Raw genomic sequence first — 14,089 nt, forward strand, 5'->3', positions numbered from 1 at the left:
CCCTATCCCCGTAACCCCACGTATTTAATCCCCCTAACACTAAGGGTCAATTTATCATAGCCAATCAACCTAACTCGCACATCTTTGGACTGTGGGAGGAAACCGGAGCACCCGGAGGAAACCCACGCAAACACGGGGAGAATGTGCAAACTCCACACAGACAGTCGCCCGAGGCCGGATTCGAACCCGGGTCCCTGGCGCTGTGAGGCAACAGTGCTAACCACTATGCCACCGTAAGGTTAAGTCCTTAGAAGTTACACTTGAAAAAAGCAAGTGTAAAGTTGTTCATTGGCTGCGGAGGAAGATATATTTTATCGTGGAGCTTTTGAAATGCAATATTTTTGTTTGGGAAAGGGAGGGAAGTTATTTTAAGAAATTTTAAGTAAGTTTAAAAGTTTAAATTTTTTTTTTTTTTAAAAGGGTTTTCAGAACGGTAGGTAGAAGGAGCAATTGTGGCTGTGTGAATGGAATGTGAGAATGAGTTATGTATGTATGTCCACATATATTCCTTAACGTATATGTATGTATGTTTTATATTCCTTTACTAATGTGTATGAAGGTATGTTTTTAATTATGATTTTCCAATAAGTTACTTTCTCTGAAAGTCATAATTAAATAATACATTCATACACATAAGTAAAGGAATATATACATAACACGCAAAGGAATATATACAGACATACATACTTTCAGAAGCTCCACGATAAGAAATATCTTCCTCCGCAGCCTCTGGAGCAACTGTACCCATGCTTTTTTCATGTGTAAGTTGTAATGACTGGACCTCACTGAAAGCATTAATGAAAGCGGTGAATTATACTGCGCACGCGCTGCCTGTGCAGTCGCACGCGTTCTGCCTCTGAACCCCTTCGTTCAGAGGACAGGAAATGCCGGTTTTCCCCACATGCACTGTGCATGCTGAAAACCGGCATTTCATCCGGCCAGATGCGTAAGTACCCCGACCGTACTAGCGCATTTGGAAGGGAATTATTGGGCCAACATTTTACATGTCAATAAAATAAAAAATTTAACAATTGCACGACTTGCCCCCTCGCATCTGCGACTGAGGGCCCAAGGAGGTGCATTGCGCAAGAGGTCATCATCGGACGTATCCTCACACTGTTCCCTTTGGGGAACTGCATGAAGTGGTGGAAGGATTTACGGCCGTGATTAACGCTCATTCTGTGACCGTAACCATCTTTGAACCAGCCATTAGGGTGGTTAGTCCTATGGCGGGAGGGTTTTACGGGCTCCCACAACCCATCTGAGGGGGGGGGGGGCACCAACACCCACGGACGCAAGTATCCCGCTGGATGTCCACCCAGAATTTAAAGTTGGAGCTCCGACTCCACTTGCCGGGACTGTCTGGAGTGGGGTTCAAAACCCTACTCCTTCTGGCCCAGCGGCGGGGATGCTTACTGCTACGCAAAAGGCCCACTCCGCACAAAAGGTGACACCCATACGTTTCCTGCACCTTTTCCCTCCCCGTGACTGGAGCCCTATGCTGCCATTTCACGTTGCTAATCGGATTGGGCCTTTGTCATAGCGGTAGGATCCCCGCCGCTGGGCCAGATCAGGGTTTCGAACCCCGCTCCAGACAGTCCCGGCAAGTGGAGTCGGAGCTCCGGCTCTAAATTCTGGGTTGACATCCAGTGGGATATTTGCGTCCGTGGGTGTGGGTGGCCCCCCCTCCTTGTATAGCTTGTGGGAGCCCGTAAAACCCTCCCGCCATAGGACTAACCGCCCTAATGGCTGGTTCAAAGATGGTTACGGTCACGGAATGAGCGTTAATCACGGCCATAAATCCTTCCACCACTTCATACAGTTCCCCAAAGGGAACAGTGTGAAGACACGTATGACGACGACATTGCTAAATAAATAAATGGAATTTAAAAAATTCTTTTAGGGCTTTTAAAAGTCTTTAAATTGCTTTAATTCTCTTTAAAACTACTTCAGATTACTCAAAATAATGTAAACATTTAAAAAAGTTTATAAAAGTTACCAAAATCTTCAAAAAACTTCCAAAAACCTATTTAAACTGCTGCTTTGCATGTAAAAAAGCAAAGCAGCTTGACAGAAACATTGGGGGCGTGTCCAGTGAAACTGAGACCTCAAGGGGCGTGTCTCACTTGCACTGCACGCTCCTGGCTTCGCGCTGGCTGCACTCCTGGGCGGCATGACGTCATACGCTGCCCGGGATTCTTCTTTCAGTTTCTGCAAGTGCAGGCGTCCCTGGAGCTGATCGGCAGGAGCGCGGGGTAAGTGCAAATACGGGGCTTGCACGCGCTGCAAGCCCCGTTCTGGAATTTCTGGCACAATGAGATCACCTCTCATTCTTCTAAACTCCAGAGTACGGGCCCATTCTACATGATCTCTCCTCATAGGACAGCCCCCTCATCCCAGGGATCAATCTAGTGAACCTTTGTTGCACCGCCTCTAAGGCACGTATATCCTTCCTCAGATAAGGAGACCAAAACTGTGCACAGTACTCCAGGGGTGGTCTCACCAAGGCCCAGGGGTGGTCACACCAATTGTAGCAAGGCTTCCTTACTCTTGTACTCCAACCCCCTTGTAATAAAGGTCAACATGCCATTTGCCTTCCTAATTGCTTGCTGTACCTGCATGCTAACTCTCTGTGTTTCCTGTACGAGGACACCTAAATCTCTCTGAACACCAACATTTAATAGTTTCTCACCATTTAAAAAATATTCTGTTTTTCTATTCTTCCTACCAAAGTGAATAACCTCACATTTCCCCACATTATACTCCATCTGCCACCTTATTGTACACTCACTTATCCTATGTATATCCCTTTGCAGGCTCTTTGTGTCCTCCTCACAGCTTACTTTCCCATCAAGCTTTGTATCATCAGCAAACTTGGATACATTACTCTTGGTCCCTTCATCTAAGTCATTAATATAGATTGTAAATAGCTGAGGCCCAAGCACTGATCCTTACTATATCATATTATGATCACCTTTCCCCAAAGGATCCTTTACTATGAAATTACTGATGAACCCTGTCTCATTACACTACACAAGATCTAATATAGCCTGTTGCTTGGTTGGTTCCACGACGTATCGTTCTAGGAAACTGTCTCGCATGCATTCCGTGAACTCATCCTCCAGAGTACCTTTGCCAATTTGATTTGCCCAGTCTATATGAAGATTAAAGTCCCCCCATGATTATTGCATTACCTTTGTTACAAGCTCCTATTATTTCTTGATTAATATTCTGTCTAATGGTATAGCTACTGTTAGGGGGCTATAAACTACTTCCACCAGAGTTTTCTTTCTGCCCCTTGTTATTTCTTATCTCCTCTGATACTGCTTCTACTTCCTGATCTTCCGAGCCAAGATCATTTGTCACTACTGTCCTTACGTCATCCTTTATTATCAGGGCTACTCCGCCTCCTTTTCAATTCTGCCTGTCTTTTCGAAAAGTCAAGTACCCTGGAATATTTAGTTCCCAACCTTGGTCAACTTACAACCACGGGAGGAATTTTAACCTAAACAAATGTGTGGGTTGGGAGTGTGGGAGTAGTTGAAGTGTTAAAAATTGGAATCCCGACTTGAACCTGCCTCCAACCTGCCCACTTCTGGTTTTAACGGGGTGGGATGTGTGGCGGGCAGCTAATCCGCTGCCAGGAGGCAGCTCATCTATTTAAATATTATAATGAGGCTTGAAGCCTCGTCTTAAACCTCCATATTGTATTTAACTTTAGCTGGTCGGGTTTTGCACACCTTTACACTTACCTCCTGAAACCAGGATCCCTACCTAAGCCACCTCCTGTGATCGTAGAGCCCCCCCACACGAGGCCTCCGACCCCCCCCACCCCCAGGCCACCATCAGACCCCCCCTCCACTGCTGCTGCCGCCTCATGGCCCCCGATCCTCATCAGACACCAACACCCCCCTCCGCTGCTGCTGCCCCCCGGCTCCCATGCGATCCCTCCCTCCTCTGTGCGGCCTAATGACGCAGGCCTACCCGCCCGAAGCCAGCCAGCCTCTCAGTCTGGCTGGCTGCGGGTGGGAAACAGAGGCTTTCCATTCAAATCAGGCCCTGCCGTTAAATTCGGCAGAGCCTGCGGGAAACCCATTCTCCCGGGTTTCCCGACCACCTTGGAGATCCCCCGCCCCAAACCCGCCTTCCCCATTAAAATTCAGCCCCACGTCTCTGTAATGGCTATTAGATCAAACCTACTTATCTCTATTTGTGCCACTAATTCATCTAACTTGTTACATTTTAACTTTTTACAATTATTCCCTGCTTTCACCTTATTCGTCGATGCACTATTACTGTTAAACTCTCTGTCCCTTCCGGTCACACTCTGCTTATCTTTACCCAAATCGCTACATTGCTCCATTGCCTTGACTTTTCTCTTTCGAATTCTAAATTTCCCCTCAACTGATCCCTCCCCTCCATTTTTAGTGTAAAGCCCTATCTATAGCCCTAGTTATTCGATTCACCGGGACACTGGTCCCAGCCCAGTTTAAGTGGAGCCCGTCCTAATGGAACAGCTCCCTCTTTCCCCAGTACTGGTGCCAGTGCTCCATAAATCGAAAACCCTTCCTCCCACATCACACTTTGAGCCATCCATTTAACTCTTTGATCTGCTAGTCCCTGTGCCAATTTGCACGTGGCTCAGGTAACAATCCAGAGATTATTACCTTTGAGGTTCTGCATTTTACTTTGAACCCTAGCTCCTCAAACTCTCTCAGCAGCATCTCATTCCCTGTTCTACCTGTGTGTTGATTCCTGCGTGGACCATGGTAACTGGATCCTCCCCCTCCCACTCCAAATCTTTCTCCAGCCGCAAGGAGATATCCTTAATCCTGGCATGCAACATAGCCTTCGGAACTCCTGGTCGCGGCTAAGAAACCGTAGGATACAAATAGCGCTTTGAAAATTGGCCACTTGGGGGCCAAGCAAATGAAAGGACATTAAATGTTAGGTGGCCCTCTGTCAAGAAGAGTGCCACCCGCCCAGAAGAAATATTTATATTTAGATTTTTCCATCTGGGCTTCCCTTCATTAGCCATCGGCACCTGTTGCTAACAGATGCTTAGGGCTCGATTTTGCCAGGACCGAGGAGGTGGGAATGGAGGCGTGTGGGGTGTTAAAATTGCAAAAAGTGGCGGGTGTGCCCGACCCTGCCTCCAAGCAATTTTCCCAAATGCGTGGTTTCTGATCTCGTCTCCGTCCCACCCTTAAGGCCCTTAACAACCACTGAATTGCCTCTATAATCCCATTTTGAGAGGCCTTTCTGATTTTAACACTTTTTCCCACGTGATGCACACCTCCTCTGAAACACGACGGTGAAACCTGGCGGGAGCACAATTGGATTGCTGACTATCAGCTGCAGCTCCACCATTAAATAGGAGATTTGATCAGTCATCATTTGCAGGTGGCAGGACTTTGTTGTCTCAGGTCTGGGGGAACTTTTAGCAGGCATAACCATAGCTGTGGAAGTTTGGAGCCTGACACCCATCTCCAGTGTGACCTCCTGGGAAACCCCTCTCGCCACCTTGACTGAGTGCTTCCTCAACTGAGGCATATACCAGAAGCATGGGAACCATCTATTTCCTTTCCTCCTGGACATCAGATTCGGACGAAAACCAGCCGCGGCAGCAGCAGAACCATGAACAACAGCAGCACCAACAGCAGCAGCAACAATAGGAGCGCCAAGCTGCTGCTCACCCACCTGAAGCTGCACAGGCCAGAAGGCGCCAGCGCATGGAAGCCCGTCGGCGCAGGAGATACCCCCCAAACAGGGTCTACAGACAGAGGATGAGCTACCTCAACATGACTGAGCATCAGTGCCAAAGGCGGCTCCGACTTTCGCGAGAGGTAGTGGGTGACATCTGCGCAATGGTGCAGCAAGACCTGGAGCCCAGAGGAGCAGGTGGACACCCCTTACCAGTGGCCGTCAAAGTCATCACCGCACTCAACTTTTTTGCCTCAGGCTCATTCCAGGGATCAGCAGCAGACATCAGCGGCATCTCCCAGGCGGCCGCACACACTCGCATCACGCAGCTAACATAATGTGCTCACACCAAATTTAAATACAACTCTTGGCCCTAACGAGGCTTCTGCACAGTTGGTACTCAGGCTCCTGGTGCACGAGGTGTATCCTGTCCATGATGTAGTATGCTGAGCACATTTGTTGCAGAGTAGGCTTTAAGCCTCTGTGCCTGGCAATACAGGGCCCAGCAACTAAAGGACGGTAGCACTGCAGTGCATTATCAGCCCTGTAAGCTCAGTACATAATAGGAACAGGAGTAGGCCAATTAACACCTCGAGCCTGTTTCGCCATTCAATGAGATCATAGTTGATCTGTGCCCTAACTCCATATAATAGGCCAACTTTATGAAATGCAGCTCCCAGCCGGGAGCCTTGACTGCCAGGAGTGTATATTCAGAAATTGCTGAACAATCCTCACGATTTTCTGTCCATGATGAATGGCAAATCCTGGGCAGTGCGCCTACAATTATAAAATGAACCTTATTATGTAAAGCTGTAATTGCATAAAAACAATGTTTTAATAAAGCCAATTCTAAAAATAAGCTTGAAATTAGTCATATAAACTGCAAATGGTGTTCAAGTTTAAAAGCTACATTGAAAGAGTTATCAAAAATTAATGTATTACTTTTCTTGTCCAACCCACCATAATTTAAGATGGTCAAACTCAAGCTAATTAAAAGCAATAAAACATAAAAGGTCATGTTAAAAAGTTTCACAATCACATATGAAGAAATGTTATGTACATTATGCACATCAGATAATTGGAAAAAAGGCCTATGAAGAAAGTGATGTCTAAGTCCCAGTATGAGACCTATGTATTGCATGTTTTGTATCTTTTAGATATGCACTGAAAAGTAAGGGTTACTAAAAAACAGACTTACACACTGTGGTCAACATTTTGGAATGTTACAATGCAGTTATTTGCTGGACCTTTATCAGTGAATAATGCAAAGAAAATGTGTTACATTTGACTAGGTATTAAATTATGTTTCTGATGAATTGCTATAGGTTGGTTGACGAAAATGGCACCAGAATGGCACATTATGTGACAGTGCTTTAAGACTCAGCACAGAGGGGCAATGCATGTAACAGCGCATTAACACGCATAAACACAGAGTGGCACTGCATGCAACCATGCAGTAACACTCAGCACAGACTGGCACAGCATGTGACAGTGCATTAACACTCAGGTTGAATACATTTTTGAACAGATTCAAATAAAGGACATATAGGATTTCCAGGGAGATGAGCTATCTTAAGCAGCATTGCCAGAAGCATAGGAAGAAGTTATTCTGACATCCTCTTAGAAATACAATCAAGGAATAAAAATAGGCTAAAAAAATCTTTACACTTATATATAAGGGGAGATTCCACAATCCTATGTTCCCAATGGGGAACCATGCTCGCAGGGGAGTGGTCAGGAATAAAGCTACAACACTGTAGCTCTGATTCTTCAGCCCCCACTCCCTGGAAGCACAGCTCCCTGCTGGGAGTGTGGGATTGCAAAATTACCCCTAAAGTCCCAATTTCATTATACTTTAGTTTGGATCTTTAATAACCGGTCAACCCTGTTCTGTTAATGACATTCCTTGAACATCAGACCAGAAACATAATTTAGTACTGTATAGTGGATAATGTCAGTTCATTTTCCCAGTTCCCTGTAATGTAAGGTGAAACCTGTTTACTTTTTAGTTCTTCACCTTAATCAGAAAGGAGAAAACTGAATCAATTTAAAGAAATGAATTTCAATATGAGGCATCCCTCAAACCTTCAATTGGGAGTCAATACTCCTTTCAAGCTCTGATTTACTCAACCGTTATTAGGCTGAATCAATGTTACTATTCTTATCCAGTAGTTTGGTATCCTTGTTGCATGAAAATCCAGTGTCTTCTTTAAAGGACATCTAAAGTAAATCTGAGACACATCATATGCTGATGTTACTCTAGATCAAACTAAAGTTTACCTTTGACAGGAATGTAAGGACTTTTGGAATCACTTATAACAGTACACCTTGGGCACTCTATTCCTTTCAATAACCAGATCAGTAGCTGATGATTGGAAAGTGCACATTGCCATATCTCCTTTTTGAGACTTTTCCGGTTTGGTAAATGAAGCTGTGAATTTGCAGGAGGAAGATATTTGAACCCTTTTATTTTATGGCCAATTTAGAGACTTTAAGATTAACTCTGCATTCTTTTTAATGATGTCACAAATTGGTTGGAAAACACTCAGGACCCTTCTCTGTTAGAAAGATTGGGGCCACTCTATTTTGTTTGCTCTTACAGCAGAAGAACGTCAAATTGCCTTCTCAGCTATACCAGAAAATATATCTGTTAACAGTCCCATTTACAAAATATGTCATTTCCTGATGCAGAACCCCGTCAAGAGGCTGTTACTAAGCTCTTGCTCTGTAACTTATGTTACTGCCAAGCAATGATTCATGACTGCTTTTTGAACCAGTATCTATCTCTTCAGTATCCTAACAGAAGGTCAGATACCTTGTCCTTCCTTGTTTGCCTATACCATTATGGTGTTGTTTGCCCATAGCAGAACTGACTGACCTATATGAGGATGAAAGGATATATGAGGGAACAAGCAATTCCCTAAACTCTAATTTATTTACGTATCACTGTGTTTCCTTAAGAGGACTTATGAATGTTTAAAAAGGCAATAACTGTAGAGGTAATTATTAGGCGTGACAAGTATTATCCCAAACACTCCCATGTACTTTTTTGTAACCAATCACTTAAAAAAAATCATTATCCAAAGGATTTTTTTTTTGGTTCCAGCAAATCTCAGCAGAGGCAAAATTAAGGAAACAACTCCAATGACGCCAGTGACTCCAACAAATCTGCTTCACTCATGATCTGATGAAATCTATGAATAAAGGACTCCACAGATGAGATGTATAAATGTCGTATTTTTAAAGTTCTTCAAACTAATTACCTTGAAGTAATTTTGCAAATTTGCACTCCTTCACGAAAATCCTGCAGCTTCCCACACTCACATTTCTGATATGTGCTCCCATCTAGTGAAACTCCACACCGGGAATTTTAATACGCAAAATATATCCCTAAGTACTTTCCACAACAGTTAGAGTTACCTTATTTATGATCGCTATTCTGTTCTGATACCTGTGAAAATACTCTCCCTGCCAATCGATCCCTGAGAATTTCTGTTGATGCAGTAACTTCCTACCTCAGCTGACCTGTTGGAGAAAGTTTAAGCGACGGTGTCCCAAAAAGCCTCATATTAGAGATGACAAAGATGGTTTCTGCCATCAATGTAGGAATCTGAGGTAAGTACGGTCCTGAAGCCTGATGCTAACCTGCTCCCACACACAGGCCTGTTCCTCTGGCAGAGAGGTCAGCAATGGGAGAATCTGCAACTTGATTCCTATAAAGTTAATATCATGGATGGATTCCTTTTGTGACATTTTCATGTTTACTAGAACCTCAGCTATCTGAAAATGGAGACTATTGGAGAACATTCCTGTTTTCTTTCTGGTAGTGTATGCTCACCAGACTGTTATTTAAGTAAAAGTAAATGTGCAATCCCTTCAGTGCTAAGACTTTATGAAATTCTACATGAGGCTGGACCATGAGCTTGCATTGTATCTTTGCTATGCATCCATCACCTGGGACCAGAGACATCCTTGTGGTTTCTGTTTGGTCTCTGACAAAGATGTAAAAGCATGCACCTTTAGATCGATGGCCATCTAGCCAGGACCTTAACATACTGCCTAAATGGCTTTAAGTAGCGACCAACTTGAACTCTTCTTTTCTGAGGTCCATAATAGATTTTTTTAAATAATCATCTTTTTAGGGACAAAACAGCACAAATAGAAACTAGTCCTGTAGCCTTCCCCCATCTCTGCAGCATCTGAGCTAGCTCCACCTGCTCCATGGAAGCCCTACAAAGAAACTGTACGGCAATATTCCTCAAAGAGGCAGTTAAAATAAAGCATTTTTGTGGTAGCATTTCCTTTACTGAAGCATCTGTAGTGATTTGTGCCCATTTGTTTGCGAGACTGATTCCTACGACTGAGAAAAAGGAACGAGACAAGACAGAGTGAAACCCGTAGAGTGTGAGAGGGGGGAAATCACAGGGAAATACAAATCATTCCAACGATTTCACCAGTTAGATTACCCGGTTTATCCATTGTATACATATGGATAATAAATAAACAAGAAGTACTTTTTATGATGTCTGCATACATTAAAGAACAAAAATGTTAGAATCACAGAAATAACTCTTTGAGGTGGTTAGGGAAAATATTAGAAATTAATGATCAGAACAGTAGCCTATCAATATAAAAGAATTTCAAAGTGAAAAATTTAAAGCAATTTTAGAAAATTCACAATGAATCCTACTAACCTTAGCAAGGTCCACCAAAGTATTTGCCTGATCATTTAATTTTCTTTGTTCCATTTTTACACTTCGTAACCTGAATGCAACATTCATTTTAGTTGGTCAGTTTTATTTCATCTTTCAATGTTATCTTCAAAAAAAGACATGCAATAAAATTCACCAGAGCAAACCACCTGCATGAACAATGATTTTCCTACTTTTAAAAGTTCAAAACCACTCATCTGTCTGGTAAATGAGAAGCATGCTTCCTTGACATGAAAAAAGTTGGTAGCAGAGAGAAATGTAAGCATTTTACATTATATTAGCCATAGCTTCAGATGAAATAAAATAATAATAAAAAAGACTTTACAAATGTCAAACCAAAGCTTAGGCATTCATTAAAAGCCTAAGTATCATGACCAATAGACATAGGATGGAAGAAGATCAGTCTCAATCTATCGCCAAAGTTCAGCACAGTTTCCATCAGAGCTTGATGCCCATTTCCTCGAAATTATGATTCGCTGGAATCCTAGGGACATCTAAACTATGGTTTGTTATATAATAGATAAATTTGTTATAAGATATATGTACACACATAATAAAAGAAATTTGGATTACCAATATTTTCTAAATGTGCTTAACAAGCTGAAGAACAGCTGTAAAAGGAAACAATCATTTCCTACTTTGAACCAAGCACTCTTAGCCCAGACCACATGTTAACATCTAATGCTCTAAATCCATTTTAACCTAGATTCAGAAGATCCCCACTATACAATTATGATATGATTAGTTACTTTTCACATACTTTCCCTGTGGACCCGGGAAGCAAATTTGCCGCTAACAAATCTGAAACATTGGAAACTGGGTTGACAATACCCAAACTCACTTCATATAAGACTCCTAACAGTTGCTTGTATTTAATAGATAGCTGAATTAAAGTAAGTTCCCAAGACTAACCTTTCACATTCCTTTTTGAATTTTGAGAGTTGATTAAGTTCCTGATTAAACTCACTGGCCTAGAAATTCAGTTGGTTGCGCCAGCCGGTAGCGCCTTAGGAGGAGTAGATGTCGGGCGCTAGGCGGCCGGGCGCAGCGCGATCTGTGCCTCTCCCCAACTTCACTCACGATTTAGCGGCGGCGCAAAGTCTTTGCGCGCGCTCAGCTGCGCGCGCAGATCATGACGTCATTTCCTCGTGCAACGCCCTTTGTGCGCCCCCAACCGGAAATTCAGTCGCGACGCCCCATTGTGCGCCTGGCGCCCCTAGCGACTGGTAGAGTGGAAAGGTGCTCAGTCGATGCGGGGCGCGGGGGGCGCAAATTAAAGGGCACTCCTCCTGCACTATAAAAGGCTGCCATTTCACAGCACTCCTTCTTGAGAGACGGATCTTTGCAGAGAGACCAAGGTAGAGAGCTTTCTGCTTTGGTTCAACACTCAGACAGGTACTTGTGGCTTCAGGCCACAGCTTTCCACTTGTCTTTGCCTTCATTGACATATCATTGTTTGCCAGCATATTATGGGGGCTGCAATGGGTGCAAAAGCTGGCTTTCTCCATTGCATCCAAAGGGCTCACAGACGCCGTGAGAGAGTGGCAGCCCTGGCTAGACGGAGAGGGGGCAACAGGCGTCGGGAAAGGAGGCCTTACCCACCCAGGGTATACCGCCAGCAGTTCTCCTATCTCAACATGTCTGACGAGCAGTGTGTTCGGAGGCTGCGATTCCGAAGGGAGGTGGTCACAGAGATCTGCCACCTGCTTGGCGGTGATCTGCAGCCACAGCTGAGGAGCAGGACGTCTCTGTCGGTGGCAGTGAAGGTAACGGTGGCTCTCAACTTCTATGCCACCAGCTCCTTCCAATCCGCTACTGGGGACATTTCCAACATCTCCCAGTTCGCCGTGCATTGCTGCATCCACCAGGTGACCAATGCCCTTTTCAAAAGGAGACGTCAGTTCATCTCCTTCTCCATGGCCCTTGCCAAGCAGCAACAGCGTGCAATGGGCTTTGCAGCATTCGCGGGCTTCCCCATGGTGCAGGGCGCCATTGACTGCACGCATGTGGCTTTGCGGGCACCTCTGGAGAATGCCGAGGATTACCGCAACCGGAAGGGCTACCATTCCCTCAACGTTCAGCTGGTGTGTGACCACAGGCAGCTCATCCTAGCTGTCAATGCCCGCTTTCCAGGCAGCAGCCACGATGCCTTCATCCTGCGACAGACTTCTGTGGCAGACATGTTCCAGGCCCAGCCTCACCCACGAGGATGGCTTATCGGGGACAAAGGCTATCCTTTGTGTACCTGGCTGATGACCCCGCTCCGTGCGCCCAGCACCCCTGCTGAAGAGGGATACAACGATAGCCATCAAGCGACCAGGAACATCATCGCACAAACAATCGGCGTCCTGAAGCAACGGTTCCGCTGTCTGGATCGTTCCGGTGGAGCCCTACAATATTCACCGGAGCGAGTCTCCCATTTCGTGGTCGTTTGCTGCATGCTGCACAACCTGGCTATCCGCAGGACTCAGCCACTGCCACCAGAGATTGGAGGACCACCTGAGGAGGAGGAGGAGGAGGAGGACCAGCACAGGAGGGAGGCAGAAAGTGCAAGGGCTGCCCGTCGCCGGCTTATTGAACGTCGGTTCTAGGCCCCCTCTCAGGGAATGGCTTTTGCCAATGTCAGCAGATGAATGTAGCCGCTCCACAAGCCCTCAGCCGAGCAGGGCAACCAGGACTTTACAAAAAAACCATGCACAGTGCAATTTAAGAACAATAATTTATTGCAAACCTCTGCCCTTCCCACATTACAACCTCATGTGGAGAAGCCCCCTCCAAAAACACAAAACTACCAGTCTCGGCCTTACAAAAAGAAAGAAAGACACCAGTCTCGGCCTTACAAAAACACAACTACACCAGTCTCGGCCTTACAAAAAGAAAGACACCAGTCTCGGCCTTACAAAAACACAACTACACCAATCTCGGCCTTACAAAAAGAAAGAAAGACACCAGTCTCGGCCTTACAAAAACACAACTACACCAGTCTCGGCCTTACAAAAAGAAAGAAAGACACCAGTCTCGGCCTTACAAAAACACAACTACACCAATCTCGGCCTTACAAAAAGCACCAGGCATTTGTGCAGACCTTCTACTTTTTGGCCTGCGAGGGCGATGCCTTTCGCATCCTTGCCTGGCCCCTGCCTGCCCTGCAGCTCCTCCTCAATGGGAGCCCAGTGGCTGCAGCAAGGCTGGGGGAAGGCTGCTGAGGGTCACATGGCGAGACGGCAGATGCCCTTGGGGGTCGGCCTGCACCAGCTCTGGCCTTGGAGTGGCCGGCTGCTGACTGCTCCAACTCTGCCTGGGCGGCAGCAGTCTGTCCAGCGGCTCGTGGCAGCTGCAATGGCGGAGTGGTAGTGTCGGCTGCAGGAATGGTGCCAACCTGGCAGATCGCAGGTGCTCGCTGGTCGCCTGAGACATTGGCACTCGCACGGGCCAGCACTGCAGCATGCGCAGCAAACAGCTGAAGAACAGACTGCTGGGCTGCTGCTGCACGGCGAGTGCCCTGGAGATGCCTGGCTGACCCAGCGAGGGTGGCAGCAGTTAGTGCCCGTGTGGCCCTGGTCTGTGTCCGCATGACAACAGCCAGTGAATGGACGGCATGACTGAGCACTTGGCTCGAAGCCGTCTGTGCTGCCGCGAAGTCCTGTAGACTCCTGGCCTGTGCTGCTCCAAAT

General features: G+C 45.7%; 1 protein-coding gene across 1 annotated transcript in view; it reads right to left on the bottom strand.

Moving 5' to 3' along the window:
* kcnn2 (potassium calcium-activated channel subfamily N member 2) overlaps nucleotides 1-14,089 on the bottom strand; it is a 312,018-nt gene that overhangs the window by 19,020 nt on the left and 278,909 nt on the right. Inside the window, exon 7 of the mRNA XM_085987085.1 lies at nucleotides 10,398-10,467. Within this exon, the coding sequence (XP_085843211.1) occupies nucleotides 10,398-10,467 (70 nt within the window). The remainder of the gene's footprint in view (nucleotides 1-10,397; nucleotides 10,468-14,089) is intronic.

Source organism: Somniosus microcephalus, chromosome 1 (assembly GCF_052327205.1).
Source record: "Somniosus microcephalus isolate GS21.2 chromosome 1, FLI_Smic_1.0, whole genome shotgun sequence".
Lineage (NCBI taxonomy): Eukaryota > Metazoa > Chordata > Chondrichthyes > Squaliformes > Somniosidae > Somniosus > Somniosus microcephalus.